This window comes from Tursiops truncatus, chromosome 17 (genome assembly GCF_011762595.2).
Source record: "Tursiops truncatus isolate mTurTru1 chromosome 17, mTurTru1.mat.Y, whole genome shotgun sequence".
NCBI lineage: Eukaryota > Metazoa > Chordata > Mammalia > Artiodactyla > Delphinidae > Tursiops > Tursiops truncatus.
In genome coordinates this window covers 69,887,670-69,913,610 of record NC_047050.1, presented here as the reverse complement: position 1 = coordinate 69,913,610, position 25,941 = coordinate 69,887,670, and the positions used below count along the sequence as shown (strand labels likewise).

The 25,941-nt window shown below is 34.6% G+C and overlaps 1 protein-coding gene across 15 annotated transcripts in view; it reads right to left on the bottom strand.

Moving 5' to 3' along the window:
* PHF20L1 (PHD finger protein 20 like 1) overlaps positions 1 to 25,941 on the bottom strand; it is an 84,815-nt gene that overhangs the window by 53,527 nt on the left and 5,347 nt on the right. For 4 of the 15 annotated variants that reach the window (XM_033843292.2, XM_033843280.2, XM_033843281.2 and 1 more), the window contains exons 3-8: positions 13,035 to 13,206; positions 12,805 to 12,889; positions 8,998 to 9,086; positions 8,680 to 8,769; positions 3,642 to 3,855; positions 2,934 to 3,062 (exon numbers count right to left, since the gene is read on the bottom strand). In XM_033843292.2, the coding sequence (XP_033699183.1) occupies positions 2,934 to 3,062; positions 3,642 to 3,855; positions 8,680 to 8,769; positions 8,998 to 9,086; positions 12,805 to 12,889; positions 13,035 to 13,206 (779 nt within the window). Of the gene's footprint in view, positions 1 to 2,933; positions 3,063 to 3,641; positions 3,856 to 8,679; positions 8,770 to 8,997; positions 9,087 to 12,804; positions 12,890 to 13,034; positions 13,207 to 22,977; positions 23,158 to 24,193; positions 24,338 to 25,941 lie in introns of all 15 variants that reach the window. The other 11 variants (XM_073794773.1, XM_033843289.2, XM_033843290.2 and 8 more) reach the window with 7 other exon arrangements.

The following is a 25,941-nucleotide window of genomic DNA, read 5'->3' as shown; positions in this document are numbered from 1 at the left end:
CTACAAACATTTTAACAGAATGTGTTATGCAGTTTTAAGAAATTATTTAAATATCAGGTAGAAGTAGAATGTAAATTTTTGTAAGTCCCACCCACAAAGTGATAATTTCTCAATACTCTACTTCAGCTATAAAGTAGAGTTAGTCTCTCACTGCTGATAGGAATAAACACAACAGAGGCCAGAGCATCTGGTAATGGGGAAGACAGAAAGAGCAAAGTGGTTAAATTCATGGTCTACTTTTCATCCAGCGATTCCAAAACACAATATTCTTGCTTAGATTAAGAACCAAATATCCTGGATATTATTATCAATAACTTATTACTGGCCAATTCAAATCTCTGGGGTTTTTTAATTATTTTTTAAATTCCTTAAGCTGTACAAACATATCTAAACTGGCTGAATGTCTAGGAACTCCTAGAACTATTACAAACAGACCATGCACTAACTGCTGTTTCTTCTTTTACTCTCTGACAACCCGTACTTTAAAATCTACTCAAATTTGCTTACAGTTTGCTTGCAACTTTGTCCCAAAGTATAAACTTCATTATCTTTGTAAAATAGTTTGTTCTAAATCAGTATGCATAAAGTTATCAATAATTATCAATAAGGTACATGACAATGAAAAATAAGATTCTGGAAGAACATATATATACTATGCAACAATAATTTCAGTGTCTACTTATTTGAAAATTTTGAAGAAAGCCATCCTATTCCATTCTCTGTAGAGAAATCATGTTTGGAATCTCTGTAGGGTGTATATATGAGGAAGAAACAGAAAGAGAGTGAATAAATACATGAATTAAATTTATCCAGCTGCTGGTCCACTTATTTCCTGTTAGAACTATTTAAAAAATAAATAAAATGGTGTGCGTGGGGGGGGGGGGGTAATACATCAGAGCAGGCTGAGATGCTGCCATGTTACCAGCCTATTCCTCTCAGTAGTAAAGGGACAAAAAGACAGATATAAGTGAGCTTGAGAAATTTAAAATATGCCATAATTCCATAACAAAATTGCTATTTCATATTAGTTCTCATCTCTTTTTATGGTCCACAGATGAAATTTACTGTACAGAGGCAAGCCGGAGTTTCAATCATAAAAGACAATCTTAAAATATCTATTATCTTTTTGCATGGTATAGTTGTAACATGAAATCAGAAATAGATGCAGAGATGAACTATTAAAAAAACTAACATACATCTTCTGAGTAAATAAAGGGAAAAGATCATAACAGTTTCACATTCGTAAAATCTTATGCCTTTCTACTGTTGCCCAAACTATTACTTGTTGATTTGCGATTCCCAAGAGGAAGTGAAGACAAAGTCCCTCCACAGAAGGCACAGGGTGTTACTAAAGCAACCAGTATTAGAACTTCCTTGAGGTACACGGTAAAATGGTTTTCCCCCCACTACTGTCTTTTCAAGGCCAAGCGGAAATACTGCATCATTGTGGATTGAGCTGTTTTCTTACTTCTTTAAATGGTGAGCTTGAACTTCTCAGTAAGACACATGTAAGAGTATACTGACTGAAACTAAAATCAGATTATCCAGATTGTAGGAAAAACCATGATGCTGGGAAACTGGCAGTTGTAGCGTCAGTGTCACTTCCATCTTCCTTGATCTTGGCTCCCCCAATAAGGCTGTTTCAATCTTGGTATCACAGCAGTTAGAAGTACTATTCCACAGTACAGAGCTCGGAGTTCCATTATTCCAAGTCAAAACGGAAGTCTCAAGTTGCCATCATAATAATCACTAAGATAACATTTTGGCTTTCTCCAAAGCTAATAGTTTCTAAGGAAAAGGTGGAATGGGGATGGGTAAATTGATTTGAAATATTTCCTGTCCTGGGGCCAAATATATCCTTTATCAGAGAAAGGCACAAAAATAATATTAACAATGGAAAGACTAAATACTCTCACTTGTTGAAACCAATTATAATTACTTAGATGAATACTGTAATAAAACAGTGGCTCTAAAGAACCCTCAGCTGCAAAGTCATCTTTCAGTGGACTTACACTCTTTAGAAAATGGTCAAAATGTTTAATTTACATTTATTCTTGGGTCTGACAATGAAACCAAGCTTTTTCAAGTTATTTAAAAGAATGTCAACAAAGATTTACATAGCTTTATTAGGCCAAAGGCACAAAAAAATCATTTGTCCTTAAAATAAGAGCATATGACTGAATATTAATTAAAATATTTTACCTCCCCTTTTATAACATATACTCAGAAAAATTAAATATATTCACAATTTCTTTTAAAGATTAGAATCATTAGGCTGAATGGAACTGTGGGTCTTAGTATGACTGGCCCCTTCTTCTGTAAACACTAACCAGGCTAGAATTTCCAGTGCTTTTCATCATTCTAGTATTCTACTTCCTAATTACAACAAGGCATAGAGAAATAAGTCCAAATTCTAGAGACCAACCTGAAGATAAGAATAGAAATTTTTAAAATGTATAGAAGTACTTTTACATTGGGCATAACAAATTTGGGAGCTGAATTTAATTCAGTATTCATCTTCCCAACCATATATGGTACCATCTTTAATGAGACCAGTCAAGCGTAAGAATGTGTAATATTTAGAACCTCAGACATTATGTCACCACAAGTTGACAAAAGCATATAATTCAATTCTTAGAGAAACTACTCCTGCCACCCAGGTGATTTTAAAACTACGGAATTTTGTAACATTTGATCCTATGGATCCTCACAACATCCCTGTGAGGTAGGTAGAAAATATGTGATACTTTTCACATTTCCAACAGAAAAAGCCCCTGGTGTTGAAAGGGATGACCTTGAAGAAACAAAGCAACTGTCTTTCTCATTAACCAGTTAGCTTCACTAAACCAATAGATACATTTTCCTTTATTAAAAACAAACTACTATAAAATCAAACCCTCCATTTCCCCCCAAAAAGAATCATTGTAGTTTACCAGTAATCTTGTTAAGTCGAGCTCTCTTTGCCTGAAATGAGTTGCCTTGATTATTTTTCCTCTTGTTTGATAATGTGCTCTCTGGCTGTGGAAAGACCATCTTTGGAACGTTCTCTACATGAAGTCCTACTTTTAATAGAATATATATATGAGAGTTTATCTAGAATCCAAAGTTAAAACACATGAATATTTTTAAAATAGCAAAATAATACAAAAGATCTGCACTTAATTTTTTCAATCTAGTGCTTGACACAACTTTAAAAAACACAAATCTCTCTAGACCAACATATTAGAAATAAAAAAACTACTAAGCAGTTATGCTTTAGGAAAGGAGTGACTTACTGCTTTTTCTGTATTATATATTGAAATGCATGCAGAAACATTTTAAAGGCTAAAGAAAACAAAACAAACAAACAAAAAAACCCACACAAAAGAAATCCGAAAACCTACTTGGTAGAAGTTACAAATCAAATTCTCAATGCATTTCTATTCAAGAATACTGAGGGTAACCATTATCAAGCACCCATATTAGGCCATTAATCTTCAGATCTGTAAGACGCTAAAAAACTTAACCATCATATTATGCTAGGAAAAAAATCCTAATAATTTCAACACATGTTCAAATTACAGGCAGCCAAAGGATTTGACTTATTCACTATGTGAGTTTACCACTGCCATAGGGAATGAATGTAAGAACATATTTTGTACCAAATGTTTCACTAGATGTGGGCAGATCTTCCTTCTTCTCAACTTCTGGTGTGGCTAGAGAAGCTGAAGTTTCTTCCTTTTTTGAAGGTACTTTAAACCATTTTCTCTCATCTTTCTCTTTATCTTTATTGCTGTTAGCGCTAGTCCGAGGTTTGTTCCCTGTTTTATTCTTGGCTGCAGCTGCAGCAGCTGCTTTGACTAAAGCTATCCAATCCTCCAAAGGAAAAACACAAAACATGTGAAGCATTAAAAATTAATTAAAATTTAATTATACTAATGAATAAAAACATGTATCACATTTTCAAAGCTATTTTCACTCACATGCACACAAATATAAAAATCAAATTAACTACATTTACAAGGTAGATCATCAACATGGTAGATTATCAAATTTAACAATCTAATCGGTTATATGATCTTAGAGAAAATGGGAAAATATTCAATATCAAATACTCTTTTGATGGACTAAAATCTAAAATATAAGAAAACCTATGACAAATGTGGAATATTACATGACAGTCTACCTTAGGGTTTAAACGTTGAATTATGTTTCTTCTCTATAATGCAACAGATCATAAAAGTAATAAGAAAAAAAAGCTTATGTTGTAATTCTGCAAAGATTAAAAGAAACATATAGTCAGCCCGCCCTATCCTTGGGTTCTGCAGGCGTGTATTCAACCAACTGCGGATCAAAAATAGTTGGGAAAAAGAATTCCAGAAAGTTCCAAAAAGCAAAACTTGAATTTGCCATGCTCTGGCAACTATTTACATAGCATTTACACTGTATTTACAACAATTTACATAGCTTTTACCTTGTATTAGGTATTGTAAGTAATCTAGAGATGATTTGGGAGCATGTGAATAGGTTATATGCAATATTGTGCCATTTTATAAAACAGACTTGAGCATCTACAGACTTTGGTATCCATGAGGGTCCTGGAACCAATCTCCTGCAGATAATGAGGGACGACTGTATTACCACTGAGCAAATTACTCTTGCTTATTAGGAAGAATGTATCACCCAAGGTAAGGTCAATTTCATAGAAATCAAAGTATGATTTTATTATTTTTTAAAGCTTTTAAAGTTTGGATACCTATTTATCACAACAGCTTAATATTACTAGTAAAAAAAAAAAAAAGAGCTACTTGACTTGACCAAGGTAAAGTACACACTGTCAGACTCCAGTTTAATTTCCCTCCCTCTACAATTTCCTGAATCTGTATTAGTTACCATTCTTCTGAGATGCAAATATTTATATTTCCTGTGATAATTTTTTTAGTTTGTGGCTAAATAATTTTTACTGTTTTACTTTTAACTAAAAACACTTATTGTATTATGGAAAGATGTAAAGAAGTGGTACTAACATGTAAATTTTCACAAAGGCTCTTTTATAACAAATATTTGTAATATCTCTACAGAGTTAATCTTCAACTGATGACTGATGCCACTAAGCTATCAAACAGACCATTGATTCAGACTCAACCAAAATGTGTAATACGTTAAATTCTTAGTCCAAGCAACTAAAAACAATTTCACAACATCAAATGCATTTAATTCATGGGTTACATTAACAAACATAGGCCATTAAGCAATTCAAGTTGATGACTCCTCAGTCTTGAAAATATATGGCAGAGACAATAAGCCATTAAAAGCAAACATACAAAATCTGTCTCTCTCTCCCCCATGACTGAAATGAACTGAAAACATCATGCGATGTTCTACCTAACACATTCATTCACCAATTTTCTATTGGATACCCTATTACATATACCAGGAAACATGCTAAGCTAATAAAAGATGCTAGATGAAAACCCCAGGAACCCACTGGCCTGGAGTGACCACATCTTTGCTCCTGCCTGGAAGACACTCAATATCCAGATTTCCCCGTATTTTAAACTACATCCCCAATGCATGTCTTATTAGAAAATGAATTATGACAAAGTTGTGAAATAATTTTTTTTTTTTTTTTGAGGTACGCGGGCCTCTCACTGTTGTGGCCTCTCCCGCCGCGGAGCACAGGCTCTGGACGCGCAGGCTCAGCAGCCATGGCTCACGGGCCCAGCCGCTCCAGGGCATGTGGAATCTTCCCGGACTGGGGCACGAACCCGTGTCCCCTGCATCGGCAGGCGGACTCTCAACCGCTGCGCCACCAGGGAAGCCCCGTGAAATAAAATTTTGTATCTCTAGTTTGTAAAACCAAAGAACAGCAGATGCACCAGTATTGTCCAATCCAAGTTTTACTTAGAACCACCTCCTTTTTTAGTCCTGCCCATAACGAACTGACAGGCAAATAAAATTAACTATAAGACAGTGTGACAGGAGAGACAGTAGAGAATAAACAAAATATTACAGGAGAACAACAAAATTTTGCCTGAAGAGAAAGACTAGTGGAAGGCTTCAGGGAAAATGATAAATGATTTGAACCCTAAAGTAGGAATTTGCTAGGGAAAAAGGCAAAGAACAAGAAATGGACACTCCAAGCAAAAGGAAAACCATTAAACAAAGGGGTGGCAAAGTGTACGCTAATAGGAAAGAGGGGTTTAAGGTCAAGGAGCAATCTGGGTGACTTAAGTATCATGGCTAAGTTGAGCCTTGAGACTAACATTTAAGTAGAAGGAAAAAAGCAACACCAATGAAAACAACTTATAGAGTGCCATCAACAAAGCAGAAAGAAAAACAGGAGTAAGTACAACAGGCAAGCAAAGGCAAGTGATAATTCAGCAGAGATCATATGTTTGCAGTCTTATTAAGAACAGGGCATTTAATTCTGAGTTCCACATTGCAAGGAAAATTTTAAGTTGTTAAGAGAAATGCTAAAAGATGCCGGGGATAAATTCCATGCTCAGTTGTTTTCTCTCTCCAATAAAGAGAAAACTAGAAGAAAGAGATTCATGCTGTACTCTTTGAAAGTGAAATTAGATAAAACAGTTCTTGATCACATGACTTGTTAATCATGGGAATCGCTGCAGTTGCGTGATTAAAGAATTCTCCCATTATTTTGTTCTTCCATTTTTTAATTGGAAAGATTCACTATCAAAAAGAACTCGTGTAGGGACTCTGGCGGTCCAGTGGTTAAGCCTTTGCCTTCCAATGCAGGGGGTGCGGGTTTGATCCCTGGTCGGGAGCTAAGATCCCACATGCCTCGGGGCCAAAAAACCAAAACATAAAACAGAGGCACTATTGTAACAAATTCAATAAAGACTTTAAAAATGGTCCACATCCAAAAAAATCTTTGAAATAAATAAATAACTGGTGTGATCCTTCCATGAATGAGAACTAAAGATGTTTCAAAGTTTCCTGTAGATAACACAGAGCACTGCACTATAATGAACACTATAATGAAATCGGGTATGAGTTCAGTCACTCTGCACACTATGGTTGAGTGAAATTTTAGGTAAGTCATTCTCTAAATTCTGAATTCCTCAACTGTGAAACAGAAATATCAGCTATACCTATGTCAAAGGATTTGCTATAAGAATCCAATAAAACAATGCATACAAAAAATGTTCTAAAAATGGTAAAGGATCTTATGAGCCAATCTTTAACACTAGTGAGTTACAGTGTAAATTTTATATCAGCTCACTCTCAAGAAGAAAAATAGGTGAGAAGAAGCTACAGAAAGTTTAAAGAAGAACATTTCCACACTGCATTTATTTGATTCCTTATCCTTTGCTGGTTTAATAAAAGAAATTTTACTGTATAGTTTTATAAAGGAATTCTCAAAGGACTCAAAATTTAGATGATAATATGCAAAGTGGGATTCTCTTAGCACGGCCCAAACACCTGGTTTATTAAGACATTCAAAAAATAAGAACATTTTATAAAAAACAATTCTACAAATGTTTTGAATATGCTCGTAATTAAAAATTATGAAGAAAATGTAAAATTAAAGGAAATATACTACTAATATTTTCTTCTCAAGTTTGTACTTGACATTGATTTTAATGTTAAATACATCATGGTGTGACTAGAATACTAATTAAAAATAAACATCCAATACATCCAAAAAATTAATTTTTACAACTTATTATTTTACCACGAACCAAACTGGCTCAATGTCTCTTTGGAAAAAATAAAGTTTCAAGGTTAGTGCCATCTCATAAACATTCGAACGACTAGAATGACAAAATAATATTTTTAAAGCAAAAAAAAAAAAAAAATGAGAATTTTAATTAAACAGGTACTAACTTCCCAATGTTTAAATCAATCTTTCCATGCAGTAACCAAGGAATCACACCACTGAATGCTTAAGAGAACATTTTATTTATACATACAAGTAGGAAGACACAAAGCAATTTCACAATCAAAAGCATTTCCATTTTAAATGGCATCTCCACATTAATTGGGGGAAAAAAAAACTCTGCTAGCTGATGATTTCAAAATTATATTTTTGAAAACCACATCACTTAAAACACTCACGCACTTCTCAGAAAACATCAAAAATAATTTTTTTAACTGTGATAGTCTACGTTCTAGACTACTAAATATATACACTTGACTGGAACTGACCATGTGATTTCAACACAGTTCAGGATGATATTTTTTACTGCATGTTATGCAATAAATATGTAGCATATTTCCATATTAGACATTTTTATAGATCACTTTCAATTTCTTAAAATTAATTGTAGGTCCAGGTGCTGAAAATCCCAAATAACAGCAGAACATAAAAGAAAATATTTTAAATTTCTACCGGCACCTTTTCTTTCCAGTATTTCAGGAAACATAATCAACCATAATGGAATTATGGTTTTAACTTCATCCCAGATTCTCCTTCAAATGCTTACCGTTCATTCTTGCTTTGAGCAGTGACAAAGCATGTAATACACTGCTTACAACATATAACTCAGAGAGCCCTACCTGAAACAGCCTACAGAGTGTCAGGTAAGCGCCTTTTGAAAGAAGATTAACGACTATGATTTATAGAAGAAAAGAAGAAGATAAGAAACTCAATATAAAATTTTATATTAAAAATTAACTTTCTAAATGATACTATATACCAGGAAAAACAAAACAAAATTAAAAAAAGGCACTTACCTCACTTCCCATAGACTGGTTACACGATCCAGCTGGGTCGATAGGACAACACCAGCTTAGTGGATGCTGGGATTTCACCTGGAACAGAAACTAGTGACCTATAACTTTAGCAGGTCTAAAACCAAAGAAGCAAAAATCAAGTGTATAATTTATTTTACATTCTAAGCTTCTCTTTCTTGCTGCTATTTGGGGCTATCAGCACATAATCCTACAATTAGTTCACTTTAAAATATATATATGTCTGTATATATATATTTTGATCAGTCACCATTCAAGAAAACATCCCTGTGGGTAGCTAGGAATGCTGAACACTCTTACCTGCCCCTTAGCATCCTCGGGCATGGCTTTAATGTGCATTCTCTTTAAACAACGAATAACTCCATCATAAAACTGAACTGTGAAAGTTCCTGAAATGGGAGTGAGTCAGCATCATTAGAAAATACAATTCAACCTTACAGCAACACATGATATAGAACAAGTAATGCCCTGACAGAAATAAACACCCTATGATTGCAGTAACTGCAAAGACACACCCCTGCTAAGGACCCCACCAAGTTTACTGAGTTTATTGTCTCTTTCCCTGTAAAAATAACTTTGACTTCCCTTATAAAGTACACGAATTAAATCTTGATAAGTTAGTTGCATGTAATTTTGATTTTTACTGGAGGATTTTAAACAATTTTAAACTGGAGGATTTTATAACAATTTAGGTATATGTTTAAATAACACATCAGGTATGTTATACCTGAAGAAAATAAAATCATTAATTATAAAAATGTATAATATTTCTAAGAATCATCATTTGTTCTCTTTGAAAGCTTCTAAATAATGGAGAGAAAGATCTGCTATAGGGAAAAAATCATTTTCTCAGGAAAGGATTATTCCTTTGCAAGATTAATTAACTGGCAAAGAAGAATTATAGATTCACAGGCTTTTCAGCTAGAAAATATACATATCATCTGCATACCAGTCTTCCTGTGCAGATAAGAACACTGACTTCCAGGGAGGCGAAACGCTGCATCCAATGACAGCTAAGCAGCAGCCCAGCCATTAACTAAAAACCCTGATTCCCCTGTCTTTCCCACTGAACGATTCTGCTTTTAGGACTCAATATTCTGTTTACATGGCTATTTCAAAGCATATTCACTTTTTGTTACAGACTCCATGCTTTCAAGTCTTTTACAGTACTATCAGAAAATATATCAGTTACGTAGATTTTATACTTATGGAAATTCCAATGTTTTTCTATCATTTCCTATACAAATGAGGGCAGAGTGCCACTTCAAGTAAACAGATACTTGACCTTTACGAAAGAGGTATAAACAATTGGCGCCAAAGCCAATAAATCTACGCACAAGGATTTTTCTTTTCTTTGTAATTTGAATAACACCATTGATTTCATATCTTTCTATAATTAGCATAATGTACAAATCACAGATATAAAGATCTAAACCCAAGTTATGAAAACAACTGATGAACTAAATAGCAAGAATGTGAAGAATCTGGGAAGACTGTGAGAATGCCAAACCACACGAACCCCTTACACCCCAACATGCTTGCCCCTGTCCTCCTCTCCTTCTTCACAGGGCACTGCCGACAGCAGCAGGCTCTTCACTACGCAGACCGTGCATTCATCCCTCCCTGCCATTGCTCACACTGCTTCAGCTGCTGTGATGCCGTCCTCCTTCCTAACTCCAGCCCACTCTTCAAGGATCAGCTCTTCAAATCCCACCCATAATATGAAAACTTCCCTGACCACTCCAATCTACACTGATTTGCCCCTTCTCTTCAACTTCTCTAAGACATACTACATATACCTAAATGTTCACATTTGTTAGTTTTGTTTAGCTTTTGTAGTGAACAGAAAACTCTTTGAGGGTTTCCTTTTTCTTTCTTTTTTTTTCAGGGGGGGCGGGGGGATAGTGGCAGGCGGCGGGGGAGGCTCATCCACCATGTGGGACATACAGAAAAATGACCAAATTAATACTTCCCATGGAAATTTTTTAAAAACAAGTTATATCTGCCAATATTTCACTAAGGGCTTACTCAAAACTACTGCTGAAATGGCAGAGGCTGCAATCAGTAACATCACTCTTCCACTGATGTAAGCTTAAATTTCTATATAACATGCCCATGAACAAACAGAATAGAATAAAAAATGAAGGTGGTTTGTTTTTGTGCATGTTGTATGTGTGTATGCATATACTGGTAAAAGAAGCTTTAAGCATGGAAGAAAGGTCCCAAAGCTCACACATTTAAAGAAATCTCTCCTAATGATGAGAGAGCATTGTTTAATTTTGCTTCGCTTTGTTCCATTTTGGGTAGATCCTATTAACCTACGAAACTGATTCAATACTTCTTTTCCTTCCAAAAATTGTTACTGACTGCCTACTCTGTGCTGGGCTCTGGACTAGACACTTGGGGAGCCAGTGTGAGTTAAGACACGGGAGTAAGAGCTCCATAACACAGCTCTCCAGAAGTATTAAGTGAACAGTGATTTAAAGGCCCCACTAGAAAAGAAGTAACCTGCAAACTTAATAACTGAGATGTCCCTCAGGTGACCAGTAATAAACTCATAGCCATATTTGTTATTTCAATTAGGTAAACCAATAAATTGGACCTTGGCTTTTGTAAAGTTACATTATCATTTCTAGCTAGACAACTATGATTTACTTTTTTACACCTAACATTTTTAAATATATGTCTTTTTAAATGTTTTCCTCTTCTATCTTCTCTTACCTCAATTTTTCTCATTTTTTGTTAGTTTAAATTCTCAGCTTAAATCCCTTCCATGCTTCCCATCACCTCCAAGTAAAATTCAAATTCTTTAGGAAGACTACAGGATACTTCACATGCCGATCCTTGCTTCTCTCTCCCACCTCTTCTGCTATTCTACAACCTTTAAAGGAATCCTTCATTCCAGTCACATCAAAGATTTGCAGTTCCTTAAAAATGGCATGCCTTTCTACTATTCTTTTGCATACACCATTTCTTCTGACAGAAAAACCTTTTCATCCGTCCTTTTCTAGATAACTTGTGTGGCTTTCAAGATACAGTTTAAAGTACGTATCCCCTTACTTAGGTTAAATGCCCTTCTTGCAAAGAAGTTGTCACTCAATGTGTTTTTTTCTTTTTTTTTTTTTCGGCCATGCCATGTGGCTTGTGGGATCTTAGTTCCCCGACCAGGGATTGAACCCAGGCCCTCGGCAGTGAAAGTGCTGAGTCCTAACCACTGGACTACCTGGGAATTCCCTCAATGTGTTTCTTTAGTAAAAAGAATGAATGAGTGGTCGAGTTTAAGAAATAATTAATAGAAAACTAATGTATTTTGGAAAATATGCTTAGAAGTATTTCACGACTGTTTTAAATGAGATTTTAAACAATTTAAAAAATAAAATATTTAAGTATATTTCCAATAATAATTTAATGCCTTTCTAAATTAATGCCTTTCTAAATTAATCTACAATTTTTAAAATTCATTCCCTGTCCAACAGGTTCTCTCATTTTATGCCACACTAACACACCTGATTTCTGTGGTACTTTCAACATTTCTGATAAGTTCAGTAACTTTTGCTCAGTAGTAATATTAGATACCACAAAAGGCTATTTAATTCTCAATTATCTACAGAAATCAAGAAAAAAAGAGCAGGGAGAAAAATGCAATAAAGGAAATCCTCAATTGATAAGTTCTATACTCTTTCCTCAGAAAACTGTACTGTTTCACTTCCAAGTTGAACTGATTTGAATTTTCCTATATCTTTAGCACTCAGGTTGAGATCTTCATAAAATAACTTAGCCAACAAACTGGAAACAGAGAAGTAGAAATAAAATGCATATAATATAAGCCTGTCAACTGAAAGCTGAAAGATTTTAAGCAACTATTTACCTCTATTAATTTAAACAGTCTATTTAGGCAGTATATTATGTATCATCTTATTGTATACAATATATAACATACTGGATGCCCCTAAAAAAGAGTATTATTAGAAGATTCATTAGGTAAAGTATAAAACAAAGAGAAGCAACAGCTATATGTAACAATTTCATACATTAATTAAAATTAGAACTATAGTTAAATTTTACTATAAATCCCATTTTAATTCTCAGATCATTCCAAACACATACCTTCTTTGTTAATCGCCTCAATCTTGGCAGGGTAATAGCGACAGTCTGTCCAACGAGCCAGAACTTCTTCTCCGGCTTTAAAATCCTATTTTAAACAACTTTCAAGATCAATACCATGTATAATAAATAAGCACTTCCTTAATAAAAAACAAGCTTTTGTAAAATTTAACAGAATTCCTTTTAAAAATACATCATTACACATCTGGCAAACAGAAAAGCTTGCTACTTACAAAGAAGTCTTCCTCGTCTTTTAGCCCTTCTTTTCTTAATGCAGGTCTCTCAAGGGGTCTCAACCTATTGCTATCCCAGTAAATCCACTCATCATAACGATGACTCCAGCGCTCAAAATGGACCAACATCTTGCCCTCCTCATAGTCGATTTTTTCAATTCGTGATGGATACCTCAAAAATAAAAAGAGCCTTCATATCAAAAGAAAATTCTTACATTTGTTTATACAAAGTATTAACTGAAATACTGCTTACTAGTACAACCATAAACAAAACAATATGGATCCATATTTTTAAACTACTGACCAACAAAGTTTGCTTTATTCTTTGTCTTTTCTTTTTAATGACTGTTCTTAAGACCTAATGAAATAGTCTGATACACTCCCAGTGGAAATATAAATTATATAATTTAGAATATAAATTGTGCTGTCTTGGGAAATAATTTGATAACATGTATCAAGTGCCTTAAACATATCCCTCCTTTTTGACCAAATAATTCCAATTCTGGAACTATATACACAAAACATTTATAATAACAGAAAGCAGAAATCATATGATTAAGAAAACTGAAGACTGTCTATAACTATACAAACAATGGTATATCCACTGAATGGAATATTATATAGACTTTAAATGTAATGCTTACAAACGATTTATAATGTAGGAAAATGTAAAAAAGTAGTACTATGTTCACTAGAATTATAAGTATAGAAAATAAATTTGTCTAGCAAAAAATATCAACATGTACATTTATCTCTATATGGCAAAAAAAAACACTTTCCCTTTTCTGTTTTTCTACACTTTCCAATATTTTATAATGAGCATCAATGACGGTAGGGAAAGCTCAAACCTTCAATTTAAAAATATAAAAATAACATCACATTGTTCTGTCTTCATGTGTGCTGATTCTCTTATGATGAATTCCAAAATAAAAATTAGTTAACTTGAAACTTTTAACACAAACAAGCCCTCTTCAAAAAAAAAAAAAATATATATATATAGGCCTATTCATTCCTAATGTACTGTATTAAATGTTCACAGTGACTCATCAGAATTCAACAGCAGCACATGGTAGATGATTCAGCCATAGAGTTTATCTCATACTTTTGCTGGGTTTTGATAAATCTCAATTTTTTATTTTCCCTGTGGAATAAATGTAAATTTATATTGTTAACATAAATTTAAATATAAAGCACAACAGACCTCACATAACTTTGAAATCTAGGCACCGACTACTACCTGCTTCACATATCCCTCATGCTGTTCAAGGCCTTTTATGCGTCTCCAGAGCCCTGAATTGTTCCTGGTATAGCGTCTTTCCTTACTTCAGTCTAAGGAACTGAACTGTTTGGAGTTTCCTCAAACACAACAATGCACTGTCAAACGTCTGTGCTTTTGTACCTTCTGTTCTTTCTGCCTGGACCTAAGCTGCCCTTCCCTTCCTCTGTATGCTCATCATTCAAGACTTGGTTTAACACGTAGTCACTTGTGTGAAGATTTCCCCAGATCCCCGCCCCCTGGTGCTCTCACTTGCACCCGTCTCATCATAATCATCTCTGTGCACGTTCCTAAACTGTGTGCTGCGGAGCATTTACAGCCCTTGAGACATTAATACGTGTGACACAAAAAAAGGGTCCCGTGGTCAAATAAGCTAGGAAAATACTGGATTAAATAAACCGTTTTCTTTACTGAAAGACTTCTTGGTCCTGCCAATAAGACAGAAATAAAGCATGCACTATTATCAAACCATGTCACCCTTTCATCACAAAGTATTTATGAACATTTCCTGAGAGAGTAGAGGTCTAAGGAACATGATGTTAGCAACTACTCTGGCCTGTGAGTTTCGGGAACTGAGTCATGGCCACCTTTGAACCCCCAGCATCTTCACAGTGACAGACACACACTGGCTACTCAGGGAATGCTCGGCATGAATAAGAAGTGACGTTAAAGAAAGAAAATCTGCACATTTCTTCAGAACTAAGAAGGCTGTCGACCCAATTATAACCTTATGTTAGATCTTAAGACTTTTTGAGGGAATAGGTGTGGGTAAGGAAACGTTCTGTCCAAGAAAAGCATGAAAACAAGAAAACCTAGGGGATTAATATACTCCCTGAGGTGGATATGCCGATTCCACTCACTTAGAATCAGTGCTGTAATGCTTGTCTTTTGCAGTGTTGCTTTGTTTTTGCTGCTTTGGTTTTTAAAACATAAAAAATGTCAGTAGCATGAAGGGAAGCTTAGCGATACGGCTGTCCTTTAGTTTATTTTTCAACATTCACTAGCCACTTAACTACTATAAACAGATGTTCTATCAGTGCTAAGTTTCTAATTTATGTGTTTATTATCACATCTTTCTGATTTTGAAAAAAAAATTGAAGGTTTATTCCATAAGTTCCTTCAAATTCTAAATGTACACAATTAAATGGTAGGTTAAAAGGAAACATAATTAACTCTTCTCTTCAAGGAGCTTAGCTTAGTGTTAGATGAAGAGAGAGCAGCAGAATATTGACAGAGTCATAAATCCGTCAGGCCCTATGTTCTTTCTTTACTGAGCATCAGCTGATTTTTATATGCCTTATCTCATTAGATCCTGGTAACCATCCAAGGTACAGATAACACAGTCACCATTTAACAGATGAAGACTGTCCAAGGATACACATGGTAAGAGTATTCAAAGTCAAAGCTAACTGGCACAAAAAGCCTACAGGATAAATGGGATAAGGCCTGTATCAAAGTAATTATACCATACATGGTAAACTGGTAAGTATATATAACATTTTTTTTCTCCTTTGTATATCAAGCTTTTATTTCTGAAAAACCATGAATATTGAGGTGGACGTATAATAACAATTATTTGGTAGGGGCCCAGATGTTATGCTTTTGACATAGCATGAGGTTAATGACAACATTACAGCAAAGGTATCTAAAAAGAAAACAAAAATTCTTGCCAGAGTTGATGCTCTCATTAACAGATTTCCTAACAAATTTAGTTAGTTCTTCCTGAAGATAGTGAGCAGTGGGATACTAACTTCATGCTAATTTTGACTATGATTTCTCTCTGCCACTATATTTTTTTTTGTAATTTGAATATACTTTATTTTTTTCATTGATGTATAGTTGACTTTTCAAAAATTCAACATAAGATGCTATAATTAATTGTTCAGAGAAAATTGGAGCATTCACTGAAGGTTCTTGGGAGACATTATGTTGGTCTTGGTGGGGAACTTTAAGGATTTAGACCTAATGAACATGGTACGAAGGTAAGGTGTATACATAAAGCATTGCTCATTTATTCAATCAATGTTCATTTACTTAAAACCATCATGTGACTCAGAGTTAAGCAATCGACCAGACAAGGAAGATTCAGACAAGTAGACTGTCGTTTCTGTCCTCATGGACCTCAGGATCAGAGATTGGAGGGGCACTTCAAGGAAACAGTTCCCTTTGGCTAGGCTACATGGTAAGCAGTTAAGGTGAGTAAAGGAGAATAGTGGGACATCAGACTGGACTGGTTAGCTAGGTTCAAACTAAAGGGCTCTGAAACAGTGAACTACTGAAATGACCCTTCATTCATTACATTCAAATAGGGAATCCCATAAAGTCTGTACTTAATTTGGTTATCAGTTACACCTTAGAAAAAAATCCTAACATCAACATCTTTGCTATACACGTAAAATGCACAAAATGGCGATTTAACATATAGTTCTATACAGTGAAATGATTTCCTTGTTCAAGATGGCCCATAGTAATAATGCCTTGATACACACAGTGAATAAAAAATACTTCCAAACAAATGCATTCACAAATGCCTCTAGATCTTGAACGACAGCAATATTATTTTGATGCACAATTTATGTTTTATCATAACTGAGTGTGAATGGAATGTAAGATTTTTCTTACTGAATTTGGTAGATATCATGATATTTTGTTTCTTTTTTTTTTAAAGAATGAATCATGGAAAGCTGTTAAGAGTAAAGAATAGTGATTACACTGAGTCCCAAACATTTATAAATGATGCGGGAAAAGATTTGAAAAGTAGGAGACTGGGGTTTCAGAGTTAAAACAATTAGAGATAAGAAGAAAGAAAGAAAAAAAAAACATAGTTGGCATCTCTCCAGGGCTCAAAGAAAGAGATGGAGAGAAGGCAACCTCACTAGGACTATGATCCCTCAACGCCAAAATTCTACATAGAGCTCTATTACTCCTTATCGTGTCACTGCAAAATACCATAAAATTGCCACTGTCTTCCCTATTATAATCCCACTTTGAAATGCTTGCACTGTTTAAATGATATTTACTTGTATAGAAATTAAGAGACTGCCTCCATTGCTCTGGGCCTACCTTGCCCTCATATGTCTTTTGCACTTGAATCTTAGAGAACAGTTTACTCTGAGCAAACTTAGCAAGAAAAATAATCCACCCTGAATTGTTTATTAGGCTTAATGGAAACAAATAGCATTCAGAAACACTGAGAAGTCTTTACAATGATTCTTGCTGAATTTAACAGAATTCTCATACATGCAATTCTACTACTGTAATCTCTCAATTGATTTCTTAGGACTCTTTCTAAATCAGTGTGGTCAAAACCCTCCAATGGTCAAGTTCAACTGTAACAACAGAGTACAGCAAGACCATTAACAAAAACGAAAATAATTTTCACCTTCTCTGAACTCTTGTAACTCTTTATTGCCTCATCTAATACCAGCATTTTAACACTGTCACTGGTGCCTCCCATTTACACAAGATGGTTCAGAGAATCAAGATTTATGGATTCTGGGGCTTCCCTAGTGGCGCAGTGGTTGAGAGTCTGCCTGCCAATGCAGGGGACACGGGTTCGAGCCCTGGTCTGGGAAGATCCCACATACCGCGGAGCAACTAAGCCCGTGCGCCACAACTACTGAGCCTGCGCGTCTGGAGTCCGTGCTCCGCAACAAGAGAGGCCGCGATAGTGAGAGGCCCATGCGCTGCGATGAAAAGTAGCTCCCGCTCGCCACAACTAGAGAAAGCCCTTGCACAGCAACGAAGACCCAACACAACCAAAAATAAATTAATTAAAAAAAAAAGATTTATGGATTCTGAACTAAACCTGTAACCCAATAAGAACCAGATACTGACCAAAGAGGTTAGCTACACACTGAATATACTGTATTGGTTTCCTGTAACATCAACTCTTGTGTGTTGTCAAAACACAAAGAGAAGTGAGAAACCTAAAATGGGAATTACCATTACAGATGAATTACTATACTGGCTCATGGTGTTAACTGTTTTACATGGGCAGATCCTGACTGACAGCTAGATCAGGAAACCATGATCCCCTGAGGCTATATGAAAAAAACACTTTGGTGTAGATGTGTATGAGTATTCTCTTGAGAGAGGGGTTCCCAACTTTAATCAGATTTCAAAGGGGTCCATGATAAAAAAAAAAAAATTCTCTGGAAGGCAAGATCATCTATTAACACTGAAAACTATAGGTGCCCCACTCTCCTTGGAAGGAAGAAAGAAATGATGGGCATGCAGCTATGCCAGAACTACAGTCTGATAGATTAAAAAAATACTTTTATATTCAATGCAGTAACAGTAAAACAATTAAACATGATTTGAATTTAGAGAACTCAATCTGATTTATCACCTAGTTTGATACATCCAGATTTTTACCTGTATTGATAAAGAACATCAACCATGAGGAAATGATAAGGGAAATTCCTTGATACACGGATGGCCTACAATCTCCTACACTTAAGCCAAAGGACATGGCTGTTAACTACTCATTGATAGGTTACAACCCCCTGAGCAAGGCCAGACTTTATCAAACGTCCCAAAAGCCATCAGAATTCACTCTGAGATTTAACTAATCATTTGAATAAGTGCTGTATAAATCAAAATGGCAATTAACCCAATAAATTATTCAAATTATGTATTTTAAATAATAGTCCTGTTCTTGTTTATATTGGTAAGACAATAAAATTTCTAATTTATATAAATTTAAAAACTGACAGTTCCTCATTCATTTCATTTAACTCAACACTGAGTCTCTAATTCACTGTATGTCAGACACTAAACTAGGAATAAAGCTACAAATACAAATAACAATCAACAAACTCAGATTCAGCAGGGAGGGGAGAGAAAAAGGGAATCAATAAGCTAATACAATTACAATATAGCACATAGAAGGAGTACCTAAATTAGATGTTCTCTTGGATAAAGTAGTTCTTCGATTTTTAAAGGATGAAATACACTTAAAATACGACTTAAACATAATTTAAATGTTAGCAGAATCTTTGGGAGTTAGAATTCACAATTCAGAACAGTCTTGTTGATAAGAATTGCATAAGCAAGAAACTCTAACATGGCATCATAAAAAATGACTAAAACATATTGCAAGAGATAGAAATAGAGACCTTCCTTACATACAATTGTCAGGAAGAGGATTATTTGCCAAATAATAAAAATTAATGTAGAATGAAGTCCAAAGCAAACATAATATTCCTATAACCTGCTAACCTTCTAAAATTTTAGCTTCCTGGAAATACTTTACATTTACATTATGCTTTGTAATTTTCTAGTGTTTTCTCACCATTCACTCTCTTCAACAATGTCACCCATTATTACAGTACTTTCAGATGATGTGCTTGTAGGTATTGCATGTTAATTTGTTTCACACTTGAGGAACAGACTGAAAACAAAACCCTTTTGATTAATTCAAACCTGATATTCCAAAATAAAGTATAAATCCAAAGAGTCTATTAATAGAATTTCAAGAACATTCAGAGGATGGTTATATATGTCAAAATCACATCTTTTACAACACTGAATTCTAAGGATCTCAGTGCATTATCCCTCAGGCCCTCTTTTCAGACTCATTCATCCCCAGGACACATGTTCAACACAAGCAGCCAGACCACCCTGCTTCCTACCTGCCCATAATCTTTGCAGCAAAGAATGGGTAAGATCAGAGTTAGCTAGGTATTTTGCTTCAGTAACTCGGAGCAGCCACCTTTCAAATTAAGGTTTCATTTCAAATCACTGGATTTATTTAAACTCCTGTTCTTCTCTACCTCCTTGCCATGCCTACATTCGTTCACACCAACCGTGCTGGCCAAATGAAAGTGCCCACCCCATAGCCTTTATGCTCATGACCGTCTCCTGCTGTAAGAATCAATTAGACTATCAAAAATTCCTTTCCCACTCCACCAAAAACGCCACCAGTATTCTACTCAAAGTTTATGTACTTCATATAATTTGTTCAGGCCAACATGACCATTCTTTGTTATTTAATTCTGTTACAAAACTCCAAACTCTAGCAGGTTGCAGTCCACCCAATTTCTATTTCTTAATATTTAGCATTTAAAAATTATTTTAATACTACAGATAATCACATATGCTTACACACCTATGTTAAAGTTTTAAGAATTTACACTGACTCCTCTCCTGTTAGATTCTACTTTCTTAGAATAACTAATATTCATGCTATTATTATTAATAAAGCTAACATTTATTAAGTGCCTCCCATGTGGCAGAAAACATGAAGAGCTCTAAATGTGCACTGTCCTGCTTATCCTCAAAGAACCACTTGAGTTGGGCACTACTACTGTTCCCAGTTACTTAAGGAGGTCATAGAGGCTCTGAAAGTCAAGTAATTTTCTCAAGTCGAAACAGTGGTGGATCCCTGAATGGAGGTTTGTCTATCTCTTAAAGAATTTGCTTTTGATCATTATATATTCTGCATCTTACAACTGATCATTTTCAGCTCTTGTAAAACTTACTGCAGTATTTCAAATATAGGGGGCTCTTTATCAAGAGGTCCTGAAAACAAAAACAATATAAAATCAAGTTATCTGTTTATTTTTTCTTGCAAATTTACTCTTCTGCTTCTGATACAAAATAAAATGTGTAAAGCTTTTCGTTAGCCCAGAGAGTATGGAAAACAGCTTTTATTATACTGTACAAAATAAACATCCCCCCTCCCTTGTGTAATTCATAATAGTTTGACAAATATCATTTTATGCTTAGTTTTCAGCCAGTAAGTCACAATCCATTTGCAGTAGTGTTCTGCAATGGTAACCAGATTTCAGAATATCCCCGAAACTTTTGGGCTCATTCTTTACCAACTCACCAAAATTCAATGAATTTTGCTGGGCACCTTTTATGAGTAAAAGGGGCTAGGCCTTGTATATAATTCATTTCACATCAGTAGCTTATTCTTCAGTACTTTACCTACCCATGATGTAGTAGAAACGTATTCATTTTTAATTGAAGAGGGTTGGTTTTTTGGCAATGAGAAAACAGACTTTTAAGACACAATGAATATTAAATATCCACATTCTTTCTTCAATTTTATTGCAACAATTCTCTCCAAGTTGTGTTAACTTTAATGACTGAAATAACGTAATATTTACATACTAGTTTCTAATTTAATAAGAAGAAAAAATTTATCTGCTGATCAATGATCTGTAGGAGATGGTAGGAGGAACAGTCAATAGTTCTTCAATACAATGTCATATAAAATACTAAAACACTGAAACCATTATGAAGAATAACAAAACTAAGCTGCCTTTTCAATACCATGTTAATTTCTTTTAAGAAATTATACTACCAATTTTTAAAGCTAGTATTCTCTCCCTCAGTTAAAAAAATAATTTAAAAATAGAATTAAAAACCCTTAAGCATCTGCAGATACAGTTCTGTCTACTTAGCGAAACTAGAATTGCAAAACATTCTTTTTTGTAAAATTGATTACCACCACAGATAAATTATTTCCTAATTATTGACTTTAATCAATTACTCACCACAAAACAAAGCATTACATAATGTGGTAAGACAAGTGTTAAATCTCGCAACACATAATAATAATATTCAGCAGGAAAAATGTAACGAATAGGGAACTGGATGCGTGTGATAGATGATGACCGAACTTCAACCAAATATCAGATAAGCAAATAAAACTGTCTTCTCTCGTGATCCAACCCTTGCCATTACATGAACGCACACAAGGCACAGAACAATAAAAGTCAATCCATGATTAACCGTAACCACAGGGAGCCTTTTTTTTTTTTTTTTTTTTAAATAAAGCAACAAGGGCCTAAACCCTAACAACTATCCAGCCAGATAGCGCTTGGGACCACAGAAAGAGGAGCAGGAAAACTGACGCACACCAGAGTACGCGCGGCTCAATATATTCTGTTGTACTGAAAAATAACAAGAAAGGATTTCTGGATCATGCATCACTTTGTCCATACTTACATTTTAACTTCCTCCAACTAACATAAACAGTTAAAACAGACTATAAATTCAAAAAATAATCCAGGATATTTCCACGGCTGTCCGCCTCAAAAACTATATCTTCAGGTTAACAATTCTGTATGGTCTAGACCGGTGGTTCTCGTATGTGGTCCCTAGACCAGCAGCATCGGCATCATGTGGAGACCTGTGAGGATGCACATTATCGCCCCCACCTCAGATCTACTAAATTAGAAGCTTGTAGCTGTTGGGCCCACGAATCTGTGCCTGACAAACCCTTCAGGTGATTCTTACGCAGGCTCATGTTTAAGAACTATTCTTTCAGACTTCACCTGAATCACTTTCAAAACTGTAGGATCAACGAACTTGGTAAGAGAACCAATGTGTTAGTGAATGGGTACTACACAGAAAGTTAGTGAGTTAAAGTACTAAAGCCAAGAGTTATGATTCTAAGTAATTTCAAAATTAAACAGTTAATGAGAAAGCATTTAAATGATGGGAGAGCAGGATGTAGAAAGAGTAACTACCGGCCCAATACCACTATTCTACAAATACTTCAAACCTCTATATTTTTGTTCCCAATTATATTCACCTTTCTCCACCTTTTTCAATACATTTTCTCTTCTTCTAGAGACCAGCAGTTTTGGGCAAACTACATTGGACTTATAGTCCTTGCCTACTTTACTTCTGCCTCAAGCCATTACTTACCTATCTAAAAGTGAGATTAAAAAACCTGTCACCCCTGAATAGGTGAAAAGGAGATAGAAGAGCTTGCGTTTCCAGTTCCAGCAATCTGAGAGGTCACTGAATATGCCACACCTTCACTTTAAGGACATTAAAGCAGAAAAGTCAGTCTCCAAAGTCCCACAGTCCACGGCAGAACAGCACCTAGAACCCACATTTTCTGACTTTAGTTAAATTTACTTTTTTCAATATTCCTTTTCTCTTGCCTTTCAAGAAATCTAGGATAAGCAAAAAATTTGAGCAGAAAAGAAAAAGCTCAATTAAAGAAAAACATGAATCAACATAATGAAAGGAAGACTATTAGAGAAAGAACAGTAAGAACAAAGCAGGTGTGTTTCAAAATAAATATGTCTACTCCTATTTCTAATCTTGCTTTCAACATTCTTTTGTGGGGGGGGGAAGGGGAGGGGAAGGGAGAACTTTATCTTTAAAAGTTCATGGGGTTTTCTTTTGTGGAAAATTTAAAACTTAAACTACTAAAATGTTTGTACACTGGTGCAGACCTGTTTGATGATTATTAAACTGAGGGTTCACTTAGATCTTAGGATTCAAAACTTGTGACTTTCTGAATGTAAAGAATCTCAGAATTTAAAAACAAGTCTTATGAATTTCAGTTTGAAATTCTCTACAGGCAGGGTCCTTAATCTGGAGTCCACGGGTAAGTTTTCTACCACCACCCATAATATATATTACTCAGTTATTTTGGTATATAAACACGATTGTACATTTTTCTGAGTCTACAGCTGAAATTAGGTTGTCAAAGGTGGTGACTCAAAATTAGAATCAATACTTTCCAAGTACAAAGAGATTTAGGAAAGGTCAACATACAAAAGGACAAATTTTATTTATATTAGCAAAATAATATTTTAAAAGTATTCACCTATGGTTTCTACAAATTCCAAACTCACCTAATGTAATTTAAATGTGTTTTCAGTTTTTAAATTTCATCTACATACTACTTTTCAGGAGCACACTTCTGTTCCAAATATAGATCACACAACTTATCTCTACTAGTGTTTTCCTTTGAATAGCAAATCCAATCAGTAAAAGACAATCCCTTTTAATTCAGACAATACGTAATTTTATTTAAATTAGAAAGTATTTGTACTTCCTACAATCTAAATTTCTTTGATTTTCCCACTCTACTAAAATTCTGTTCATGAACAGTTTAAAAACTCACATTTGCAAATGTTCCATACAGTTCAAAAAACTCCAAATGTGTGGAAACAGCATTTGTCAATTCAAATTTATACTGTTCTATCAAACTCTGTACTTGCAGACATCTCCACATTTTTTTTATCTTTCATTTTCCTTTCCTTTAGATCTAGAAGAGAATTACATAGAAATATTCCAATAAAGGTTGGACGAGCGTAACTCATCTGAATATTTTAAAATGACTTTATAATTTCAAGTTGAAGAGTAACACCAGAGCATATTACTTTGTTTTGTTTTCACAACTAAAACTTGCTATAGAGTATGCTAATTTCAGTCAAAAAGTTAAATCAGTAGTCAAAACTGGTTTATCACATTTTTTACTGAACAACGTTCAGAATGATTAGATACTTTAACGTTTTTAAGGGTGCTTTCTAAATTATAAAACTCTGCAAAAACAAAGATTTTATCATCACCTCAAAAAGGTTTTATAGCATGTTGCAATGACATGATATTCCTTCTGTATTCCAGGCCATTCTCATGTCAACACTAAGGCTACACTTAAAAACTTACACATTGAGTCTTCAGATCCCCAAAGATAAGTTTTTCAACTCTCCCTCTTCCCTTGCATTTACCTCAGTGCTTTATAATTATGTATTATTTTATATAATCTGAAGCAAGTTTAAATACATTATTTTATTTGATCCTTAAAATAATTCTGTAAGTAAAAGTCAGTAACACTGCTTGCATTTTACTGCTAAGCCAACCAAGTTCAAGGACTTAACTCATATTTACAGGATCAGAAAGTGGCAGTCTGAATTTGAACCTGCCTCTTTCCTCTTTAGAATCCACTGATAGTGTCTCAAATATAACTTCAACTCTGAACTTTCTCTTTCCCCAAACACACTCCTGTATCAACGACCTGTATTTATCTTCATTCTTATGATGCGACTGCATTCAAGAAATTATAAAGAAATTATAAAGCTAATATGTTCAGGTTTGGATATACAGAGGCTGCAGTGGCATATATGAGGGAGATAAGACAGAAAATGGTTGACTGTGTTAGCTGTGAACATTAACACATTGAAAGCCTTTTCAAAGACTTTTAAATTAAAAGACTGTTGAGAAAGACATTAAAATGTTTTGAGTAAAACTACAAATTTTTTAAAAATTAAAGCAACCCACACTTCTCAGTAGGAGTTAGATTTAGTCCATATAGAAGAGATCCAGGAAGAGATATGGGAACATATGTATATGTATAACTGATTCACTTTCTTATAAAGCAGAAACTAACACACCATTGTAAAGCAATTATACCCCAAAAAAGATGTTAAAAAAAGAGAAGAGATCCAGGTATCAAAAACCACACACTGGAACAGAAGGCGACTGGCCTCTCACTGACTTCTCAGGGCCTGCATTCATTAGTATTGGTAAATAATCAAACCACCAGGGTTTTCCGATGTAACTGGAAAATTACTTTGAAAGCAAAAAGTGATAAACTGCTACTTAAAATGTGGAGTGTATTTTCGAGGATGAAGTATCTTTCTGAACTTTAAAGAATATGTGATATGGTTTGCTCAAGGAATAATAATGTACTTTCCCCCCAAAAAATAGGTTGAGTCTTCCTCTTAAATCAAATCTACCCCAAACCTAAATGTGGGAGCTTAACTTTAATTTCTGTCCACTAAATTTAGAGTTTATCCTTTTATTTCTAGAGTACATACTAAAAAATATTTTCCTTTTTTTAACATAGGACAAACCTTCTACATATAAGAC